This window comes from Echiichthys vipera, assembly GCF_963691815.1.
Source record: "Echiichthys vipera genome assembly, chromosome: 1".
Taxonomy (NCBI): Eukaryota; Metazoa; Chordata; class Actinopteri; order Perciformes; family Trachinidae; genus Echiichthys; species Echiichthys vipera.
Genome location: NC_139826.1, coordinates 38,202,963 through 38,227,514, shown reverse-complemented (window position 1 = coordinate 38,227,514; position 24,552 = coordinate 38,202,963). Strand labels below are relative to the sequence as shown.

General features: G+C 44.7%; 1 protein-coding gene across 9 annotated transcripts in view; it reads left to right on the top strand.

The window, feature by feature from the left end:
- The window catches only part of ppip5k1a (diphosphoinositol pentakisphosphate kinase 1a), a 57,680-nt gene that overhangs the window by 27,778 nt on the left and 5,350 nt on the right, over nt 1–24,552 (top strand). The window contains exons 19-32 of one of the 9 annotated variants that reach the window (XR_014593264.1): nt 296–519; nt 801–928; nt 1,034–1,148; nt 1,263–1,370; nt 1,495–1,623; nt 1,725–1,865; nt 2,406–2,499; nt 5,319–5,444; nt 12,504–12,563; nt 13,284–13,463; nt 17,350–17,487; nt 17,578–17,691; nt 19,017–22,589; nt 23,095–23,141. Coding sequence is in view for 6 of the 9 variants with exons in the window: in XM_083916204.1 (XP_083772330.1) it covers nt 296–519; nt 801–928; nt 1,034–1,148; nt 1,263–1,370; nt 1,495–1,623; nt 1,725–1,865; nt 2,406–2,499; nt 5,319–5,444; nt 12,504–12,563; nt 13,284–13,463; nt 17,350–17,487; nt 17,578–17,691; nt 19,017–19,654 (2,195 nt within the window). In the remaining 3 variants the exon portion in view is untranslated. Of the gene's footprint in view, nt 1–295; nt 520–800; nt 929–1,033; nt 1,149–1,262; nt 1,371–1,494; nt 1,624–1,724; nt 1,866–2,405; nt 2,500–5,318; nt 5,445–7,307; nt 7,371–12,503; nt 12,564–13,283; nt 13,464–17,349; nt 17,488–17,577; nt 17,692–19,016; nt 22,905–23,094; nt 23,142–24,552 lie in introns of those variants that run through there. The other 8 variants (XR_014593265.1, XR_014593263.1, XM_083916205.1 and 5 more) reach the window with 8 other exon arrangements.

Sequence of the window (24,552 nt, the reverse complement as noted above, 5' to 3'; positions counted from 1 at the left end):
TGTGAACCGTTCCACCCCTAATAAATGCCTGGACAAGTTTTGCCAAATCCTGCTGACACTTTCAATTTTTCGTCCGACTAGTATTGATGACATCCTCGGAGTTTTTCAAATTTGAGTTGTCGATATTTTCTTTTTAAAGCAATACAACGGGGGGCAAGTAATGTAATCGTGTATATCCGCCTACCGTTGCGAGCTTATACTCTTCAACACTTTGTACTGGAGCTTATTTCGGTCAAATCAAGATTGATTTATAAGTACTACATGTCATGTTAAATGGTCTTTTCTCTCTCACTAGACCTGCAGCTGTACCACAGTGAGACACTGGAGCTGATGCTGCAGCGCTGGTCCAAACTCGAGAGAGACTTCCGCATGAAGAACGGCCGCTACGACATCAGTAAAATACCCGACATTTACGACTGCGTGAAGTACGATGTCATCCACAACGCAACGCTGGGCCTGGAGGACACCCTGGAGCTGTTCAGACTGTCTCGAGCCGTGGCTGACATCGTCATCCCACAGGTGAGAGAGGAGGAGGAGGAAGGAGGGAGTTCAGGGTTCGAGAGAAGAGGCGTGTTACATCTTGACCGCTGCAAAGCTAGACAGATGAAAATGTAGTAACCGTGCTGAAGCAGGAATGAGACAAAGTCAAAGTCACATGTATTTATTTGTGTTGATGCATTTCACTATTTTCTAATAACTGAAAATAAAGCATTGTTGCTAATTTAACCTTATTTTATGCATCAACATTTTCTTCTCCTTGACATCCCCTTGTGATCTAACATTTGTCTGTGTTTTTGCAGGAATATGGCATAAACAGAGTGGAGAAGCTGGACATAGCGTACGCCCACTGCCTCCCGCTGGTCAGAAAGATCCAGCTGGACCTGCAGAGGACCCACGAGGACGAGTCTGTCAACAAACTGCATCCTCTGTGAGTGCATTTCATTCAATACGCAGCTGTGTAGATGGTAAGACGTGATGCAAGGTGAGAGAAGGTATTTCGGAAGCATGCAGTACAGCGGTGTCTTGTTCGCAGGTACTCTCGCGGAGTGATGTCTCCTGGGCGGCATGTCAGGACACGTTTGTATTTCACCAGCGAGAGTCACGTCCACTCCCTGCTCAGCATTTTCCGCTACGGGGGTCTGCTCGATGTAAGAAAACAATAACACATCAGTCCTACAGAACTGTGTATGTTTCTTAGATGGGTGTACATGTTGAAACTGTGTGTGTGTGTGTGTGTGTCTGTCTGCCTGTGTGTGTGACAGGAGGAGAAGGACCAGCAGTGGAAGCGGGCCATGGATTACCTCAGTGCTGTCTCTGAACTCAACTACATGACTCAGATTGTCATCATGCTGTATGAGGACAACAATAAGGTAGTGTTTTTGTTTATTTGTGTTGTGTACAGCGACCGTGGCTCATTTCCTCCATGACATTGTATCACCCGGGTAACCCATCTGCCTGTCCAGCCTCAAACATCTCTGCTGTTTCCCCTTAAAGGACCTCTCCTCAGAGGAACGCTTCCACGTAGAGCTTCACTTCAGCCCTGGAGTCAAAGGCGTGGAGGAGGAGGAGAACGCGCCCACCGGCTTTGGCTTCAGGCCCGCTTCTGCAGAGGTAGCGCGCCAGGTAGTATCTCATCCCAGATTTTCATTTTTTGTTCAGAGTGTTTCTGTCCGGCAGAAAGCAGCATAACGTATTCGCCCGCTTTCCTCTCTGCTCTCATTCAGAACGGGCAGAAACAGACCGACCCAGGCAGCCTCGAGGACCTCACACGGGATGAGACGGACCGCGCCGTGCCGCTGTCGGAGCCAATCACCATTCAAAGGAAGTCCCCACTCATACGCAATCATAAGACAGGATCCATGGAGGTGAGTCTCACTAATGCACCTAGTCGTAGGAAATAAACAGACTCCTTGTTTATTTCCTTGTGGACTGGAGTAACAGTAAAACACTAAAACATCCAATCACTTGTGTGTGTTTAGCTGTTTAGATGGTGTAATTGTTTAGTAACTTAGAAAATCACTTTGTTTTAAACATCCAGAGCTTCTCTTCTGTAGTTTTGGCTCTTTCAGTTAGAGATCTTATTTCACTCTGCAAACTAGCAGCCAGCAGAAAGACTGGTGTGTGACATCAAATACACTCAGGCTGCCCTGTTACCACCGTCTGAGGTTTGTGTGTGTGTGTGTGTGTGTGTGTGTGTGTGTGTGTGTGTGTGTGTGTGTGTGTGTGTGTGTGTGTGTGTGTGTGTGTGTGTGTGTGTGTGTGTGTGTGTGTGTGTGTGTGTGTGTGTGTGTGTGTGTGTGTGTGTGTGTGTGTGTGTGTGTGTGTGTGTGTGTGTGTGTGTGTGTGTGTGTGTGTGTGTGTGTGTGTGTGTGTGTGTGTGTGTGTGTGTGTGTGTTTCCCACCAGGTTCTGTCTGAGACATCATCCTCCAAAGTCGGCAGTTATCGCCTCTTCTCGTTATGCTCACGTCAGTCCCCCGAGATGAAACAAAGTGGATTAGGTAGGTGTCCTGATGCATTGTTTCCATGGTAACCGTGTGTATAGATGGCATTGTGAAGTGGCTCAGAGCGATGGGGCAGGGCAGGTTTCATTAGATGACTTTTGATCTGGGAGGATGTTATCATTGATGGGAATAATGCCCTCTGTGTGTGGGGAGGCGATGTAAGCAGCATTATTTCCCCAGATGGAGATTTAAAAGTGTCTGTTTGCTTTTGGAGAAGTCAGGGATGCACCGATTTATCAGCAGAACATCGGAATCGATATTCTCCTCATTGACTGCCATCGCCAAATAAACCGGCATTCACCGATGGCAGCGACCGATGTTTGTGTGTCGTTTGTTTACAGTGACAGAAAATGGCAGTGAACAGAAAGACAGGTAATATAATATAATATAATATATAGATCGCCACCAACAAAACTCAGTCCTTAATAACCACAGCATTTGAGAAAGGGTAAACCTAAAAGGATTAATAACAAGGTGATGAGGTCATCGCATTAGAGGACGAGCAGTTTCGAAGCCTACACTCTGCCACACACACACGCGCGCATGAGCTAACTTTACTGGATTTATATGGAGTTTAGATGCTTAGCTTCACGCCACGATCGACAAAGATTTGAACTCTATAATGAATTCATATTTCATTTGAGTTTTTAACGGCTTTTACATTTACATTTTGAGTTCTGAAGAGTGTTTGTCATTGAGTGCTGTAATGTTAGTTGCACAGCAGCAAAAGGACTTTTGAAGCAAGAATGTATTAAAGGTTGTTTCATAAGTATTTATGATTGAATCTGTGCTCGATCAAAGACAGTGTAATGACGGGATGATGACTTAAAAACAGTTCAGTCAGGTTTCTTCAGTTCGCTGTCACAAAATGGGGAATAAACCACAAAAAATCGCCGTTAGCTGTCGGACAAATTGTTATTTTAAACATTAGTGTTGACCCAGAATTTCACAACTGGTGCATCCCTACTCCAAATACAAGGTCCTGACTGATGACACAATGGTGGCTACATTTTGTTGTTGTTTTGAGATCTAAGTCAGGCATAAACAATAATTTTACATGTTGACTATTTCAGTTTTGTAACTGTAAATCAGAATTCAAAGGCAGTACTGTGTGATCTCCAGGACTGGGATCATCGTTGTCCGTTAATCGCATACATTTTACGTGAGTTCATCTTCGTCTGGAGCCCAGTGTTTTTAAAATGGTCTCAACGTACAGTTGTTCTGAAGAGGTTCATGTGACGTAAATGTGATGAGTCATCAAATTGTGGCATGTTCAGCTCCTCTACCAAGGTGTTAAACTCTTTACAAAGTGTTAAGTATCAGTATTTTTGCAGATGCATACAGATTTAACATTTTACTGCCTCCTCTTTCCATCGCAGTAAACCTCCGATCATTTCAACGTAATCCCGAAAGACTGAGTCGGCAGTTCTCTTAAAAGAAAAATCCACCCCGAGTTGCATTTCTGTGTCAATTCTGTTCGGTGGTTAGTTTTATCCGTGGGACGTGTGTTGAATCATATCGAGCACACGTACAGCGGTGCAGTCTCAGCTGTCTAAAGAACAACCACTCTCTGGAGCGGCCATTTTGTGTTGTTCAACAGTCGTACAGGAAGACATTTTTCACACAGAAGTCACCAAAACTGATCCAGTTCTGTTGCTTTTGCTTCTATTTCCTCTTTCTGTGCTACTTTTTTTGCACTCTCTCTTTTAGGGCTGGGTTTGAAAAAAACATTTTGAATGATTCGATAATGATTCATAAAAATCCAGAATTTATATTTTGTTGAACTGGTGTCATTTCAAAACTAGAAGACTTAAGAAATACACTGGCTCTCTGGAGAGTAGGGCTTAACAACGCTCCAAAGTTATGCGGCGAACGAAACACTGGCCTTTACGTCTCACTTCAAGACACGTGAATGAAAATGAATCAAATCAATATTGAACTGAATTGTGAATCGGAATAGAAGCCCCCACTACAGCGACTTCCTGTTTGATCCAATCAGGAAGTGCCTAAAACTGCAGTTCTCAGAGTGTCCACTAGGGGCAGGTTTCATAACAGAGCAGTTTCTCATTGACCCCCATGTTAAACAGGCCGTTTACACAGCATCATTAAACCTGTTTAAGGACAAAAGAACATTCTAGTCTGTATGTTTATGTCATATCTCCATGACAACACTGAGGGGGGTGATTTTTATTGTACCAGGCAAGTTTTTATTTTATTGGAGGTTAAAGTTCATGAATATTTAGGGGCGTGGCCTCTTGAGTGACAGCTAGCCTCTGGCCCTCACTTCTCCTCGGAGGTAAACGTCAGCCAGATGGACGTACCCCCCTTCCCCGATTGTCACATACATGCCCTTTTTTGGTAAAAGGAAATGAGGCGGAGTCAAAGTCTGACAAGATGGAGACTCCCGTAGGCGAGGACGATTGGATCAAAGTGAGAGAACGGACCTCGGCGGAGACGCTACGTCCATTTTTTTTTTTTTACTGAAGATGAAAGTGAAGTGAACACAATTATTCACAAAATTGCACTCGAATTTGTTACAAATTGGTGATTTCAAAGTTAATTACAGGGTGGATTTTTCCTTTTAGCGCACTGCCCGACACACTGTGGGGGTAAAAACCTTCTCCAGCCTCTCGTGAGGAGACAGATGTGTTGGTACGAGATGCACGGTGTCCTTTCAGGTCCTTGTGTCTGCCTCTCTTTCTCTTTTTTTCCTGTCTTTCTTTCTGTCTCTCTCTCTCTCTGGATAGTTGTTTTGAGTAACAGCATGATATGTAGTGGTGACTAACCCCCCAACCCCCCACCCCACCCCCTCGCAGGCTCTCAGTGCGCCGGGCTCTTCAGCACCACTGTCCTAGGTGGGTCCTCTAGCGCCCCTAACCTCCAGGACTACGCACGCGCACACCGCAAAAAATTCTCCACCGGCAGTCTGTCCTACAAAGACGGTACGTGTTTTGAGACTGCGCTCCTTCACAAACCTGCACAGGGCAACAGCAGATCAGTGTCATACACACATTTCCTCTTAGTCCTCTAATGTCAAATATTGCAAGTTTGAACATCCTGAGTGACGCCCTGTGGGGAAACTTGGCATGTAAACACATAGAGTAGAAATATATAAACTATAGATAGGTTTAGTATGAGTGATTACACAGTAGAGCCTCTTTGGACTGTGAGAATTCAGACGTCATGTATGCTCATACATGTATTTGATAGTTCTGTATTTTTAGACTCCATATTCATTCTAGCCACCAAAACCACTGGATTTTTTTTTTCATCCTCTGTTTTTTTATTTCTCCACACCACTTTGAGTAAAATTGGTGTATCTCTTTATAGCAGTTTGTATTCATTCTGCAGTTAAGGGCCCAGATCAGACTCATAATAGGTGAAGACCAAAACAGGAAGCTTTACCGAAGGCGTCATCAGATTTCTGTATTAAGATGCTTCCGGGTATGGGAGAGCAGCGTAAACGCGTGTTTGCGGAGGGTTAATGTCGAGTAACATACGTCACCTACAACATTAACCGTGCGGTGGAGATCACACGTGTCATTTTAGGACAGAAGTGAGTTTGTTAGTCTGAGATTTAAGTAAAAGTTTGATTATATTTCACTCTGACAAGCATACGATATGATTTCTACTGCATGCATGAAGCAACTGTTCATCAGTACATGACCGTTAAAACCCTCATTTATCCAAATCATGACCTTCTCATGTTTTTTTTTGCATGGTCCATGGCTGCACTGACTTCCTAGTACAGTCTGTCCAGTGGTTACAGATGCAATGCAACCACGTTCATATTAGGGCCAGTTAAAGTTACTCATAGCCAAACGACTGAAGAAGCTGCTGACATAAGAAACGTTTGTGATACCTCCAAGAGCAACATAAGTCTTACAGCGATTTTTACATTCTCATCCCCCATTATCTCATGGAGTTAGAAAGCTAGAGCTGTAGCTGTGTGCAAATATTATTCAAACAACGCTTTGAATAATATTATATGTGGAAAGGAACGCTCTATAATAAACCCAAGGGCTTTAACGATGCACCAAAACAGGGCCATGGTGCTCGGCCCTGAGTGTGTAGCTGGTGTCTGTTGTCGTGTCGTCCTGCGGGTGTCACTGTGGTATCACACAGACCTACAGCGTCTGCTGAGCTGCCGTCCCCCTGGTTGTCTCACACAGTAGCCCCCACTGTCGGTCTTTTGTCATCCATCTTGTTCCAACCCTCCTTTTGAAGAATCAAAGGAAGCATTCGAGTCTCGATGCGGTCGAGTACGCACAGAATTGTGCTGATTCAGAGCATGCTCCTCCGTGAGTGTAGTGTTGGTGTCGTGTTTTTTAAACATTTGTTTCCATGCTGAAGCATCTTAATCCTGGTCACCGGTTGATGTTTTTCATTGTTGTCTCAGTACGTGACAGAGGCTGAACGGTATCTAACTCTTTACTGGGGTTGTTGTTGTTTACCTTGTCGTGGTCAGACCTCGAGCAGGTTTAGGGCTGAAGCTTGTTTCTCTGAAGTTTTGGAGTTCTTGATTTGTACTCTTCACCTCCTGAGTTCAAACATTTCACCTCTCACTTTGTCACCAGAAGATGTTTCATCCATGCGTAGCCATCTTCAGACATCTTCAAACATCAGACAGTAATTTCAGTCAGGACTTCTCCACAAACTGGAACAGATAGTTTCATTAGTGTTACGTGTTGGTCCACCTGCGTCCACATTAGAGAAGCACAGGGAAATGATAAAAACATGATGATACAAGTTACTGTGGCTCCGAGTAACACTAGTGATTTATTTTATTTTTTTTATTTCCTCAGAGTTGTTGTCTATGCCGGCAGTAAAACGATTTTCTGTGTCGTTTGCAAAGTTTCCGACTAATGGTACGTCTGCTTCTTTCAAGTATTTTTCCACTTCACCTCCCTTTGTCTTGCATGTCTTCAAACTTTGGTTCTTGACCTTGGGTTGTTTTTTTTCCACATGGCCCTCCAGCATTCCAGGTTTCCGTTATTTTTTGTTCTGATTATTTAATTTTTTACCCATTTGCTTTGGACTTTTCTAACACTACCTGACATCCTCTTTCCAACCAGGGTTCCCACTGGACATTGAATTTGTCAAAATGTCAAGAGATCAGGAGGCAGGGAATGTCAGTGAATGTAAACCTAGGCCTCACAGTGTAGCAGGACATCTTCACGTTACTTATAGGTGTCAAAAAACATCCGCAGGGAATCATTATCATTACCTTTTATCTGATAGTTACTCTCTTCTTACGATACAATCCCACACGCACAAACTTAACATGGAGACGTTGATTGTCGCCATGTGTAACTGGCCGGTATCAACTGCAGGTAATGGACACTCGCATGCATCCGTGCGTGCGTGACAGTAGCTTCAATGTCTCTGCATTGAAATGTTTCCAACTTGCACGAGGAATTTGCGTGATACTGTGACGAGATGTTAAATCAGAAAGGGAGGAAAAAATTATTCTGTATCTGCCTGTGGGCCGTGAAAATCACCAAGCTGTGTGGATGAAGTTGAACCCAGACACAACAGCATTTGTTTTACTCTTATATCTGGGACAAAGCAGCAACGGTGGTTATTTTCTGCCACACTTGAGGAAGGAAAAGGGTGATTATTTTCATTAATGATTAATTTTCCAGTCATATTTTAGATTAATCTCTCGTTTCGTCAGAAAAAATGTGAAAAATGTCAGTTTCTCAAAGCGCAAAGTGATGTCTTTAACCATCCTGTTTTGTCCAAAATGTCAGTTTAAAATTGCATAAAAACAGAGAAGGCGTAGTGGTTCGCCTCACAGCGAGAAGGTTCCAGGTTCGCATCCCGGTCTGGGCCCTTCTGTGTGGAGTTTGCATGTTCTCCCCGTGTCTGCGTGGGTTTTCTCCGGGTTCTCCGGTTTCCTCCCACAGTCCAAAGACGTGCAGGTGTTCGGTTCATTGATGACTCTAAATCACCCGTAGGTGTGAATGGTTGTCTGTCTCTGTTCGTCTCTACGTGTCCTGCGATAGACTGGCCTCCTGTCCAGGGTGGACCCTGCCTCACGCCCGATGTCAGCTGGGATTTGCTCCAGCCCCCCGCAACCCCGGGATAAACGGTTGAAGATGAATGAATGAAAAAACAGAGAAAACAGGAAATCTCCATATTTGAGAGGCTGAAATTTTCATTTGAGAGCGTTATGTCAGCGTTTTCTGATTTTCTTGCATGAAAAATTACTCAAAATAGTGATTATTTTTCTGCTGATCGACGACTTGTTGCAGCTCTAAACACGAACAAACAACTATTCTTACGGTCAAAGTCGCAGGAGAAAACTTGCTTCGTTTTAGATTTTTTTTTTCTCCCATTTCGTAATTACTGCTGTTTACGTGGTGTGAAGTGGTTGCCACGGTTACTATCACTTTGCCCTGAAGCCACTTCCTCGTTCCCTCATCCCTTAATATTAAATAATAGACACTAAATAGTTTATTCAAACAAACACAAACTAAACCACATCATTTTGTGTCATCACTGCCAGCTGCAATCTTTTTTTTATCTTTAAAATGTGGAGCATTGTATTTTGGAACTGTTAGCAGAAAAGAAATACCGTGAGACTGCTTTTTTTGTTCCATTGTGGAAGTTATGAGGGCGCTATATGGTGGATGAATGTACATAACTGGACCATTCAGACGCTCACACAGAGTGGACCATAAATCAAGTCATCCATGAAGGAAGCAGCTTCAACACATCCCTGTTCTGAACCTGCTGCTGGAGGAGAGTTGGGTCAGCGCTGGAGACATTTATCTGGGCTTTGCTGGATATCTGGTGTGAACATGACAAGGAGACACAGAGAAAGTATTTCTGGCACTTACTTCCAAAGTGCATGGAGAAGAAATAATCTAAACTCCAGCAACACTTGAACATAGTAGTCTGAAGTCCAGTTTAGACCAAATTTTTCGCAACGAGACGAGTTGAAACTTGCGAACACTTGTAATGTGCAGGTCTGCAGCGTTCTGACACCTGCCAGTTCACACCGATGAGATGAGGCCGTACATCATCTCCATAGCAACGACTCTTTGTACTTGCACTCTAACTTCTGACGTTTCAGGCTTTTTTTCTTAGCTGGATGTAATTTGTAGCATCAAAAATATAAATGAGGACAGAAATAGTGAGACGCTTTTCTAGCATTTAGTGAACCAGTTGAGGTGGTTCAGGATCATCTGGTAAGGATGAACCCTGGGCGCCTCCCTAGGGAGGTGTTCCAGGCACGTCCAGCTGGGAGGAGGCCTCGGGGAAGACCCAGGACCAGGTGGAGAGATTAGATCTCCACACTGGCCTGGGAACGCCTCAGGATCCCCCAGTTAGAGCTGGTTAATGTGGCCCGGGAAAGGGAAGTTTGGGGTCTCCTGCTAAAGCTGCTGCCCCACCGCGACCCGACCCCGGATAAGAGGCTGAAGATGAGAGAGATGAACAGAGAAAATACTGTTTTATTTCCCTGATTCACTGCTTTGTTCTTGATTACGGCGCTCACTCTCCTCATTCACTCTCTAGCCGGTCGACAACCTCTCTCTCTCTCTGTCTCTCTCTCTCTCTCTCTCTCTCTCTCTCTCTCTCTCTCTCTCTCTCTCACGCTCATTGAACACCGTCCAAAACTAATATTTCTACCAGTTGTGACTTGACCAGCAAACTTTACTACGAGCTGATTGGCTGTTGAAACAGGCGACGTGTCTAAAACCAGCTGCCGGAGACTTGAAATGCTGAGTCGCAGGAAACAACATAAGCCGGTTCGAGTTGAGACGATCTAAAACGGTTTTGACTCATCGTGAATCTTTGGTTTGAACTGGACTTAACAAACAATCAACTTTATAGTGAGAGGAGCGTGTTTTGATTTGGTTTTGTTTCTTTTGATTTTGCCAAAGGGAAAAAATCATTTCTGTTTTTTAATATCAGCCCTTATTTATTAAAAGGGCTACTTCAATTTAGTGTCAGATTTCAGTAAAGTTTGGGGACTTGCAAGAGACAAAGAAGGTTGAAAGTCGAAGCAGCAGAAGCGGAGGTGTTCTGACTTTTAGTCCGTAGTGTGGGTGGAGCTTTAAAACCACAGGAACGCAGGTTTTCTGTATCCAAGCAGAGACAACCCCAGTCCTCCTGGAGGCTCCCTCTCCCACTGACGAGTGAATCAACTCGGACCTGTAATAGCAAACGGATTCATTGTTCCTTTTTTTATAAACTTTTAAAGCTTCATCACTTTTCACTGTTTTCATGTTTTAAAAGCAGCGTCACAAATCAAAAGAGCGCTAATATGGAGATTTGTACCGAAGCAAAGGGTGGGAACCCTGTTTAACATCCTGCATAGAGTGGATGGATGTGTGTGCATGTGTACAGAGTAATTACATCAAATATACACCTGTTGCCATCATTGTAGAGGATGTGCGCTCATTGTTAAAAGCCTCCCCCACTTAAGCAGCACATCGATGTTTAACCCTTCCTCCGACCTCGGCTTCATGACTCTCTGTAATCCTAACCTGGGATTTCCTTTTCTCGAGTCCACCTGTATTATGTGGATTAAAGAGAGAGTACGGTTCAGTCTCAGGCGACTGAACCGGGATCAGCTCTTTTTGACAGAGGAAGGGTTTAAGCATTCTTCATCCCATCTCTTCTGTCAGTTCTGAAACATCCGTCAGTTTTGTTTGGATCCATAAGCACAGATATGCTTTTTTTAAAGTAGTTTTCAGTGCACAGATGTGGTCGTCCAGTGTGTTCGAGACTTGAAAAGAGCAAATATTTAATAATTTAAGAGATACTTTTCTGATTTTAAATACAGTTCTGTGTCATGGCCACGTGTGTGTAGATGAGCGGTCTTTGATTTCCCCCAGTGGTGGAAATCCCTGTGGAACAGAGCGACGCAGGTTAGTCCAGTTAGCCAGATGACGTGAAACGCAGAAGCCGGCAGATTGCAGCGGATGCTCCGATGGGATTTACGCAATGAAGGACAGCCAAACCCGATTCATCCATACACACTGCCCGCATTGCCATGACGCAGAGCTGGATTAAAATGTGTTCACACCAAACGAGGAGCGAACCTTTTGCTTGGCACCGTTTCACAAAGTCAATGCAAATACTTCAACTCAAGCTAGAATGTGACGTTAAGATCCTCCTGCATAGGGTAGCCATGTTTTATCCAAACTCCATTAAGAACACATAAAAAAAAGCATAAATTCAGACTTTTTACAAATCGGTAGCATGGTGTCGTTTTTCCGGCAACCATTCGATCTGTTTATGCCACTAAACTACAGCAAAATGTGCTTAATTTGGTTGCATAGCGCTGTTATAATGGCAGGCATCCAGGCACAGTTCCTGGACACAATGGTGTTCTGGTTTTTACGACCTATCTGCGACTTCCACAACATGTACAAAGCGCCGATCGCGATTATTTCGGCCACGGTTGATGACGAAACAAGAAATCGTTGGTATTCACACCAGCGTGTCTCCTGTGAGTAAAGCGAATAAACACAAAATTCGCTTTGTGTTTGGTGTGAATACGGAATTTGTGGTTACAACTTGATGTCTCCATGTTGCTGTTTTTATTTGGTTTTACAATTTTGTTGAGTACATTTCTCGGTGAGAGAGAAGGGAAGCGTAGACATTAAGACTAACGGTGTTTTGGAACAACTGGCTACTTTTTCTGGAAAATAAGGGACTGGTTTAAATAGGCACGTCTTGGTCGGTCTGGATTTTTGTGCTTTGGTATTGAATAGCCAAGTTGGATCGCTTTGTGCATATGAGGGAGTTTTCTGTCGTTTAGCTGGTCTGACGGGCGTAAATGTTCATCCACAACGTTTCGGTGCAGAGTTTCTGTGCGAGTCGACTCGACCGGAGCAGTAAAGTGTGAACACGACAGTCTGATTTCAAATTAACCAACAAACATGGCAGTACATGAGGAACAATTCCACACACACACACACACACATATATATATATATATATATATTAGTCTGTGTTTCTCTTACATATATTATTCACCACAGGAACACAAGATGACACATCCGCCATAGCAGTGGCTTCACCTGTCTGGTGCACTGCAAAAGGTATGACGCGCCCCCATGGTGATGCAATTTTGTGTTGGCGCCAAATGTGCAGCTGTAGCTTTTGTATAAACCGTGTTTTAAGATGACATCTGTATTCGATGTGGACACAAGATTTGTCCGCACATGTAAAAAGCTTCTGCAGTGTTTGTTTTGGAGAGGAGGCTGTTTGGAGACTGTCCGTTGATTCTGGGCTACACCGCTTTCTGTAAATGTCTCGTGTCACGCTTGCTCCTCCGTGGATTCTCCTTAACTGGATGGATGATATTTTTTTAAAGTAAAAGACAAAACAAAACAAAATGGAGATGCTGCAGAGGAGCAACATGATCAGTGTCTTGTTCGACGCTTCGCTGAAGTGCTGGGTGATTTTTAGCGCAGAAAGCTGCTTGAGATGATGTGCTGCTTCTTCGGCTGTGTGGAGGCCATGATGAGCTGTTGGCTGCCTTTTTACACACACACATACACACACACACACACACACACACACACACACACACACACACACACACACACACACACACAAACACACACTCTCTTTCCTATCTCCTCCCTCTGTTTGCCTCTCCAAACTCTTATTTCCCCTCTCATCTGTATCGTACATCAGTCCTTTTCTCTTCTCCGTGCTTGTATCCTATCGTTTCATGTCTTATGTACTGCTCCTCCTCCTCCTCCTCCTCCTCCTCCACTGCTCTGTCCTTCCTCGCTCTCCCTCTTCTTCCTCAGAGCCCCTGGAGGAGCACCGTGTGGCCCAGTTGTTGAGGCATTTCTCCGCTGACCTCAGCCTGGGCCGCCACCTCTCTCTGGACGGGGCGTTGGCCCACCACCTCCACCAGTGCTCCTACCACCTCCGCCTCTTCCGAAACTGGCTCATCTCCGGCCAGGACCCCCTAGAGTACCTTCACGGTCAGCCCCCATGGCCCCTCTCACCCTCCACCCCCCCCTTCCCAGCCTCACGCTCTGATCAACCACTGCTCACGGTTTAGTTGGGACTGTGCTTGTTCTGTGGTTGACTCTCATGCTTTTGCCTCTTGATGTTTCTGCATGCTTGCCTGTTTCTTTGGTGATGCAGATTGCAAGCTGGAGTGGTGTGAGCTGTTTGGGGGTTTTCGGGCCATTTTTGCGACTTCTATCCCCCCACCCCTCCCCCGCAGTAGCCTTTTCTCCTCCTTCTCTCTCCAATCCGTAAATCCTCAGTTTGTAATTCTTGTTTTTTTACCCTGAACCTTCTGGAATAAAAATCTAAGCTACATTTTTCATAATTTACCAAAATATAAAAAGTAGGACTGCGACTAACACTTTTTCCCATTATCAAATAATCTGCCAATGATTCTCTTCCCTCAAAAAAACACATAAAACAGTTGGTGGGATACATAACAAGCAGACATACAGATGGACGGTGTAAGAACATGCAGACATTAAGACAAGCGCGGTACAAGCAGGTGATGCTTGAACTGAGGATGAGTAACGACCAGAAGAGGAGAGAGAGACAGAGTAGGGAGTGATGATGGAAACAGGATACGGGTGATTTGTCGTACGCTGACCGTGTAAGGCCAATTATTTTCTTGATCATTTAGTTTATAAAATGGCAGAAAATAGAGGAACAGTTAAAAAACAAAAAACGTGTTACTTATAAGACAAAGACAACAGATGGAACAAGAACATTTCTGTTTGTTGCGTAAAAATGACAAACATTAATCGAGTTGTTTCATTTTAATCACAAAAACAAAGATTTTCTTTTAGAGAATCTGGTCATCTTACTTTATTTCTGTGTTGTATTTTTAATGCAGTTAAAGAAGAAGAAGTAAGAAGACTTTATGGAAACAACAGGACATTGTGAGGCATACGTCTTAAAACACAAGATCATAAACTGTATTCATGCAAATAATGTCAGTTTAACATTAAATACTTTCCAGGTTCGAGATTCAGACTTTGTGTTCTGATCTCTCCCACTTTCTCTTTACCTCTCACTCGCTTTAAAAACACATGTTCACACTCTCCAAACTCAGTATTACCAGACTCCATAACAACGGCTTGTGTATTATTAATTTCTCAGAAACATTTCAATCTAATAAACCAAGATGAGAGGAACTGGCGTTACCTTTGTATTCATGCACGCAGTAAAACAGAAACACGTCATTTGTATTCTCACCGTCACCACCTGGACGGGGGGAATGTCAGTTTATCTCGGCAGGAAATGTAATTACAGAAGCAACAGACGAGCGGCACAATAATTAGTTTAATAACATGTCAAACAACAAGCGTGTAATAATAAAAGCTGGACAGAGTGTTCTCCCTCGATGCACCGAAGCGACGACGAGGCCGAGATCTGATGCTGATCTCATTTTATGAAGGCAAAATCCTGCTTCTTGTGTTGAGACAACATTAAAGTCCCAGTGAAACACAAGTTAGACCGTCTTTAGCGTCTGTGCTGCGACGTATTTCACAGTGAAACGGAAGAATTGAGCGGTTTGCGGTTACAGTTGGAAATGAAAAAAGTGGGCGGGCCCACGGGGCATTTCAACTACATCCGGAAAACAAAGAGCATCTCATCAATTTCTATAGTTTTCTTAAAGAGGAGAAGCAACCTTGCAGTGCATCATGGGAGTGTTGCAGCGCGTTTGGAGCGGGCGGTTGAGGTGTGTTCACTGGTCTGTGTTCAGAGTTGACTAGTCCTCAACTTTATGCATCCAACACGACGTGGCTGGCTCACGAAACTTAGTCCGGCGAAAATGTACCCAATGGTCTTCCTCTGCATGAAAATCCATCAAATAAGCCATGGAGACGTTTTTTTCTCGTTGATCAACCATGTATGGAGAACGCCCCGAGAGGCGATAACAGCCCCACAAGGCTAACAGTGATTAGCTCGGGGCAGTACGGTGAAGGCATTCAAAGGTCTTTTTTAACCACTAATACTGCTGAAAGTAACAGCAAACCTCTGCAGCAGCATGAGAAGAGTCCCTACACACAAAACGCACCAACAACGTAGTTAGTGAACCCAGAGTTTATTAAAAGATGGTTTTGCAAGTCTGTGTCTTACCAGCAGGTCCATGTTGACAGATCGTCCGTACAAGTCGATTACAGAACGCACTGGAGTTCAGTTCAAGGAAGACCTTGTTTTAATAAACTCAGGGTTTAATGTTTAGGGCGCTAATCATGCTGCTGCAGAGGTTTGGCGTTATTTTGAGAACTATTAGTGGTTAAAAAAGACGTTTTGGATGCGTTCACTGCCCCGAACTAATCAGTGTTCAGTATCAGAATCAGAAAACCTTTAATGTCCCGCAGACGGGGAAATTCTTTTGTCACAGCAGCAACGGAGTATTACAAAATAAGATTAAAAATGGCAAAAATAAGCAATAAAGTTAAATCTAAAAAGGGAAGAAATAGAAATAGACATATATACATATTCACATGATATAGTGCAGTTGTTCTGGTTCTTGTTATCGCCTCTCCGGGAATTCACTGTACGTACGTGATTGATGAACGACACAAACCTACTCCATGGCTTATTTGATGTATTTTCATGAAGGAGGAGACCATGGGGTCCATTTTCACCGGTCTTACACTTTAAAATGACAGAAAGAACAGAGTACATTGCTGTTTTCTTCTCACTGCAAATAAAGAGATGCTTTAAAATCACAAGGACAAAAGGATTAAACCTTTTTTTTTACATGTCTCAAACAAGTGGCGTCGTTAGCAAAAAAAATCCAGCATACCCACCCCACACACCGTGTACATTTGAAGTGTTTTTTTGGCACATCCCTCCACAACTGTGCATCCTCAACACACAGCGTCATGTTGACTGTAGGTTCCTGACAACGTAGGTTCTGAATATTTACGCGTTCAGGTGACACAGAAACAGATTGCTGCTGTGGTGAAGCAGCTGCCACAGCATCGTCATCTTGGCCTCAAGCTGTCTCCGTTCAAGATTAAAGATTTATTTATTATACTCGCGGCTCTGAGCAGAATATCTTCCATCTCTAGCCTGAGCCTCCATGTTTCGTAAAGGTACAGAAACTGATCTAAATCCATGTTTCATTCAACTCTTTGGACGCCGCTGCTGTGGATTTAGGTTAGACGTGAATGTCAGTTGCCCTCCTACCTGAACCTTAACCAGCATGTGATTCCTGCTTGTTTGCTGTACATTTGGCGTACTCACACCCGGTGCAGATGAGCGCAGTAAAAACATCCTCCTCCTGAGGTTTTTTTTTTTTTAGACATCGGAGGCGAGCTGCGGTTTGGCGCTTTGTGATTGTGAACGGCTCCGGTGAAATGCGGCTTGGTTGTGAACTAACAGTGGATGAACCGCCTTGGTGGTAACGTGTGTGTGTGTGTGTGTGTGTGTCGGACCTGAGCTGCGGTCCGGACACCGTTTGACCACAGCGTGCAGCTTCTATGTGCTGGGACTGACCACAAACGGCAGACGTTTGTTTTGTTTTTTTGAAGACCTGCTTGCTTTTTGCAAATGCAGCGAGACTTTTTGAGACGTGTAGACTTGTTACCGTTTGATATGGTGTCATGTTGTCTTGGTGTCCAGCATGGATTTTTGCAACTTGCCTGCGTGGACATGAACCGTAGAGGCTGGCAGGAGTCTGCAGCGGGTTAGGGTCCGTCTCAGAAACAGGAGCAGGATTCCAGAGCGCCGCCGCGTTGAGGTGTAGTGTATGGGTGGCGTTGAGTTGGCGAGGTGTTGTCGTAGTGTCAGCTGAAGTGATTCTGCCTGCTCCTCTTCTGACTTCGTCTAACTGACGGCTGATGTGCCTGCGGGCGCCGTTTCTCTCCTCTGCCGCAGGCTTCGAAGGCTGCTCCATGGTGCCCTCCATTTATCCTCTGGAAACGCTGCACAACTCGCTGTCGCTAAAGCAGGTCAGCGAGTTCCTCACCGGCGTGTGCCAGAGCGCAGGGGATCCACACACGAGGACCACCAGAGGTCAGAAACCAGCACGGATTCATGTTGTCACTCACTGTAAAGACGTCATTATCGCCTCACTGACCTTTCATCTTTGCTTTGTTCCCGCAGCTCTGTCGGCCATGTTTGACACACACAACCAGCCGTCGGTGGACTCGTACATCCCTCAGAGAGTCCTCACTTCCTCCATCTCTCTCAGATCTCGTTCTGACAGACCTCCTTGGTGTGAGTATCACCGCATCTCCTTGTTCCCGCCCAGATTTGACATTTCTAGGTTGCCCTGTCTCAGTTTCAGACATCTGTGGATTATTTATGGAGTACAAGTCGTCCATTACAGCATCGCTGTTTTGTCTCTGTTAGTTCTGTCCGTCATCAGATGAAACCTAATTCATTTACTTTAAGTCATTTGAAGACATTTGACATGTTGCCAAAGCAAATTTACAATTTACAAAGTTTGGAGTCGCTGCACCTGCTTTCCTGAGGACACAGAGATTTAGGAGTCGAGGCAGAACGGCCGAGAAAAAAATGGTTGTCTTTTATCGTTTGGACACACTCACACTGTCTCACACTGTCCTTCCGTCCCGTGCCCCGGGCTTTAGGGTTCTTGTCCCCCCCTCTAGGCCCGTTTGTACTCACACTACCTGGGCCTCGCGCAAATGCTTCTTGCCTGTCCATCACGTCACACTGTCCAACACGTCATGGCGATGCGTCGCTTTGTTTACAAATCTTTCCATAGACCTCAGAGTTTTTGTGCGTCTTGTCGACTGTTTTTGAATCTTTTCATCGACCAAATCTGCAGTAAACACTCCACCTCCGCATCACACCAACGTGAACCTTTCACCGCCATTGTTGTTGTTGTTAAATGTCCGCGCATGGTCCCTCCTTCTTTTTTCTATGTCCGAACAGGCGCACATAAAATGACGAGAGCCGCCGTAGTCGTCGTGCTCGTACACGTGCAAACGTGCTTTACAAAAGCCCACCTCTCCCAAATGGGCTGTGGACGGCCCGCTGGCCGCAGCTAGGCGCGGAGCGGTTGCACTCACACTGGTCAAACGCACTAGGCTTGACCCGAGAAACCTGTTTTTGCCCGGTGCAGAAGGACAGTGTGAGTGCGCCCTAAGTTGCAACCCCCTAATGTTCCTGTTTGTGATATTTTTCCTGTTAGTCCCGTATTCCCCAGCATTGCCCCTTGCGTTGCTTATTACTATAATAAAATACTACTTCAGTGACTTTATTTCGGAGTGAGGTAAATATTTATAATGTGCAGCTTTTGTCCGCTATAGTAAAATGATACCAAACAGCCATCAGTCTATAAATAACAATATATAATAAAACACAGAAATGAGGTGGTGGTAAGTAGAATATGGTAAGTGCAAGTACATTTATAAATGTAAATCTGTCTTTAAGTCCTACTGCACATTTTCTTTCCCTTTCTTTGTGCTGATTTTCTTCTTCCTTCGTTTAGCTAAGTTAATCTTAACCATTCACTCCTGTCTTAAGTCTTATCCCCTCTAACTCTGGTGCTGTGGGTTGATTTTGTGTTCCTGCAGACAGCAGCGGTCCATCTAGCACGGTCTCCAGCGCTGGACCGTCTTCTCCCACCACGGCCGACACTTCCCCTCGCTTCAGCTTCAGCGATAAGATCTCCCTCACCCCTCAGAGCAGCGAGGAGACCCACTCCTCTCAAAACATTTCCACTCAGCCAGCACCCGCCGCCGGGTCGCAAGACCTCGACCCGACCTGCTCTTCCGTTGTAAACCTCGCTGAAGTCCCTCTGACTCCAAATAACTCACCAGAGGATGACGACGAGCTCTGCTCTGTTACCGCTCACCAGCCTGATGATCTTGAACGCCCACAGGAGGGGCCGGAGGATGCTTATGCAGCCGTGGAAGCCTCCAGCGTTGCAATTTCAGATCCTGGCATGAGACCGCCCTGCTCGGCGTTGGCGGAGCTCTCTCTGGCTCGGATGGAGGGCTACTGCGTCCCCGGCTCTCTGCCCGTGCTGCTGGAGCTCCGAGAGAGCAGCAGCGAGGCCGGCTCCAGCTCCCAGACGCCACAGTCTCCCGAGGGACCTGACGAGTTCTTCGACACTCAGGAGTCGATGGAGTTGTGGATGGACAGTCCTGAAAGCCTCCCCCATCATGAATCGCCTGTAGAGGTCGGATCCACTCACACATCAGAGCCGTAGAGCGCGGACACTTCGGCACAACTCATCTGTCAGAAACGACCGCTGTTACACGTGTAACTCCATCCTTGTTGTCAATCATGAGGCACTGCAGCGTGTTACAGCCTCCCTTCTGCTCTAGCTTCATGACTGTGTGTTGAATAATTATGAACGGGCAGCTGATCCTCCCACTGGGCTCTTTGTCGGAGAATCATACGACGCGCTGTTCATTGCCTTTAAAAAACAAAAAGCACACTGTGGACACACCAGTGGCGCCGCTGAGCCTCCTCTGTGAACATGTAGAAGGATACTTGTTGTAAGGTGACGCTTTTCCGTCAAGCTCTCTGTTACCATTGCTTATACGCTGCTGCACGAGCCCTCTCCTTAAAGCTGCGTTCATCGATGTTTGGCCACTAGAGGGCGGCAGAATCGCCCACAGCTCCCATCGCTATCACCTCATAAAACTGTTTTAGTGAAGGTGTCACCGTTGAGCTGCAACAATAGTTGTAAACTATTAGATTAACCAATTATTTTCATAAGCGATTAATCACTTTAGGTCATTTTTTTAAGGAAACAAAGTCAAGTTTCTGTGATTCCAGCTTCTTAAATGTGAATATTTTCTGGTTTCTTTCCTCCTCTGTGACATAAACTCAATATCTTTGAGTTGTGGACGAAATGCTGATCCACATTTTATAGACAACGGCAAATTTATAAATCAAGCAACAATCTACAGATTGACATTGAAAATTATTGTTAGGCTGTCAAAAGATACAATCTCCGATAATAATGCATAAGATAGTATGAAAAGTAATTGGCTATAAAAAGCGACAACACAGGGTAGCTAACCGGTGTTAGCATGCAGCTAACATTAGCTTGGCAGTGGCCTTCAACCAAACTTTTTGAGACACTGAGAAGACGGAGAAACAACAGAGCTGTTAAATCCTCCCACTGAAGCCACCGGTGTTGGGAACTTGTTGCCTTCCCCGTGAGTAACAAACAAACCATGAACGCTAAAGCTCTGGCGCGACTTCACGGTGCCTTCAGGTGCACCTCGGAGAAACTGTTACTGTCGTAAAGTACCCTTTTTTTCTGTACCAGCACCGTGTGCAGCTTGTCAATCAATATTTTTTTTCATCTTGCCGTGGTAGGGGAAGAGGTATCAGCGTGTTTGTATAACAGCAGTATCGTATCGAAGTTTAAAATGCTGGGGACGTGACGACCTTAGTCGAGCGTTAGCCATCATCGAGCAAACATCGTGGGCCGGTCAGCTGGTGTTCGGTGGGTTTATCATGGGTGGATGAAGGCGCTGAGTCTTAATCGTACAGCGGCGTGCTGTAAAACTAAATCAATGAGCTCAAAGAGAAAGTGTCGCCACATGTTAGTCGTTCAGTTGATCAACTGTGACCTTAAAGAAATCGATTATTGGATCCTTAAACTGTAAAATCTGTCCTTTTGCGTCTTTCTTGCGTTCGGCCTTTACCCTCGGACAGCTGCGGTAGCGATGTTTGTTCACATCTTCACATCATCCGCCACAATCCGGTGACAGGTGTCAGAGCTCGCGCCGTTGAATCGGGACAGAGCAGGTTTCCTTTGTGTGTGACGGCAGGAAACGGTGACTTCTGGACTGAACACAGGAAACAACGACACAAACACAATCCGCGGCTCTTCTGCTCTCCGTCACACGCCGGCGTTCGTCCTGCGCTGACCTCCCGAGGCTCAGTACCTGCATCTGTGATTTAAAAATAAATAAATAAATAAAATAAGAAGCTGAATCTTCGTTAGTGCCAGTAAAAATATACCAAGTGTTTGATCTGCAGGTCGAACTGCGTGTGTGCGCCGCGTACTGCCGGAGTCCTTACGCTTCATGGGAGATTTAATATAATCAACAGGAAATTGATGAGAGAGAAAAATATTTATTTTGAAATTGCATCTAAAGAGCTAAAAAAAAGAAATAAAGTCTGGTATTTTTGATACCCACAGCAGATGTTTAAGTGTATCATACTGTAGCTGTTGTATGTGTTTTTGTAGAATCACCTCAGGATGTGGGACAATCTGAACGCTCAATCACTTATCACTGAACAAACAGGAGGAGCATCTTACAGTCAATGTGCTTCTGTTGTGGCATTCATGTAGCAGGTGTGTGTGTGTGTGTGTGTGTGTGTGTGTGTCGAGGGGGGGTGCACATGCTTGAGAAGTAATTCAGGTAGATGAGTCACTGATGCGCTATTCTGTGTTTAATCGGTGGGATTCATGTTACATTTCGAAGTACTGTAGAGGTGAAACACACACTGTCATCGTGTGTGTGTGCGTGCGTGCGTGCGTGCGTGCGTGCGTGTGTGTGTGTGTGTGTGTGCTGCAGGTGCTGTTTAAAGGGTCAGTTCACTCAAACTACAATCAATAAATAAAAACCTAAAACATTTTCTAACTTGAGGTAAGAGAGAAAAAGTTTGTATGGAGTCGTATTATTTGTTCTTTTATTGTGGTGCTCAAAACATATATTTCATTTTTAAACGCTCTGTTTTCTTTGTAACTGCTGAACGTTATTCTTAAACAGCGACTTTACATCAGGTTAAATATCAGTGAGTGCATTTCCACTTGTTTTTTTGGTGCATTTTCAATTTGCATATTAAAAAAAACCCAAAAACTGAGATTTAACAGTCACATTTTGTTTGTGTCGACGCTCAAAGTGAGACACAAACAGATGATTTAACCATTAAGCAAATGACGAGTGTGTGAAACATAACGTCACATCACATTTTGCTCGTACAGAGTCTTTGTTTCAGTGTTTGTGATTCTGAGAAACAAATGTAATGAGTGACGAAGTCTTTGGGCCTTTATTTCAGAGCGGTGAGCACCACAAACCGACTTCTCTTCCCTGCTGCGTCAGAATCACGGCAGAAATGTCACAGGCAGACGTCGCTAAAGCTGCACAGATCAAACCAAAGCTCCACAGCCAGAGGTGAGAAAACACCATTTGTAATTTGGGGCGAACTGACCCTTTAAAAAGCTGCTGTGAAATCCGCGTGTGAGGATGAATCGTCTGCTTGACTGTTGAGTGCACCAATAAAGATCTCCCGGATGAATGCGTTGTGAACCTGTTGGACGATAATAAGCTTTGGTTCAGATGCACGACGTGTGTTTTTCCTCGGACTCGTGCTGACAAACGTTTCCCGTCCGTTGTTTTCTGAACGTTGTTTTTGTTTTTAGAAGAATCGTCGTGAGGAACATTCGCAATATTCTGTCATACTTCCAACAACGTTGCAAAAATACAGCTATTGAAATGTAAAGTTCATTTGTGGGTCTGCTTTTTTTTGTCCTCTACAGAACAAAATGTAAAGAAAGAAGAGATTTAAATTCAATTCAATTCAATTTTATTTATAGTGTCGAATCATAACAAAAGTTATCTCAGGACACTTTACAGAGTAGGTAAAGACCACACTCTATGACTTATTCATGATTTACAGAGACCCAACAATTCCCCCGTAGAGTACGGTGGCAACGAAAACCTTCACTATAACAGACAGGAACGTCAGACAGACCCAGCTCTGTGGAGGACGCACATCTGTCTGCACCGGAGAGAGGAAGAGAAGGAGAGAGAGAGAGAAAAGACGGACAGATGGACAGAGAGAGACAGACAGACACACTTCCAGAGATGCAAGCAAGCAAAGCCCAACAGTAACTATAATAATATCTACAGTAATGTGAATATGACTCATATGTTATGGCAGTTAATACAGCAGAATAGTAGAAACAAGCACAGCTAAGGTGCCAGAATATGACAATGATAATAATTATGGTGGCAAACATGATCAATGATGAGTCGGGGCAATAGCAGCTACGATACAGCGAGACACACCACTGATGGTGTTTCTATGGCTACAAATTTTAATAACTAAAACATCAAAGTATCTTCATTTATTTAGGCCCTATGATGTTAAATACTATCCCTGTGTTTTGTTTTGCATTTAAATATTGTTGAGATAAAACTATATTGATGTTTCCCACTAGATCAGGGGTCTGCAACCCGCAGCTCTTCCCTCCCTTTTCAGTGACTCCTGCAGCTTTGTTAAAAAATAACATGGAGGTAAATGATGTGTTTTTTGCACAGTGGACGATCTTTCAAAGGGAGCGTCTGTTCTCTTTGAGTTCGAGGTGATTTAAAAAAAATATCATCTCATCTCATCTTCAGCCTCTTATCCGGGGTCGGGTCTCGGGGGCAGCAGCTTTAGCAGGGGACCCCAAACTTCCCTTTCCCGGGCCACATTAACCAGCTCTAACTGGGGGATCCTGAGGCGTTCCCAGGCCAGTGTGGAGATCTAATCTCTCCACCTGGTCCTGGGTCTTCCCCGAGGCCTCCTCCCAGCTGGACGTGCCTGGAACACCTCCCTAGGGAGGCGCCCAGGGTTCATCCTTACCAGATGATCCTGAACCACCTCAACTGGCTCCTTTCAACGCAAAGGAGCAGCGGCTCTACTCCGAGTTCCTCACGGATGCTGAACTTCTCCCCCTCTCTCTAAGGGAGACTCCAGCCCCCCCCCCCTGAGAAACCTGGCCGCTTGTACCGGCGACCTCGTTCTTTGAAACTAAAATCTGCGTCACATGCTACGGCTCTCGCTCAGCACCTTTCCTGCTAACCTTGAGTTTCTGACCTCTGCTGTCAGGATGCTAACCGTGGATTAACCCCCCAAAACACTTATCTGAGGAGAATTGTGTTGCGTGGAGAGATCTATTTGCTTTCACTGCCAACATTGATGACTTACCTGTGTGCTTGATATGTGGTAATAATCATAATAGGAATAAGATGTCAACCGTTTTCTTTATTTTTGTTCAATAATTTCATAAATGCAACAAATGTGTATATCATATTACTGTATATACGACTTTATAAGCTGTGAGCTCAAATATGTTTTGCACCTCAAGAC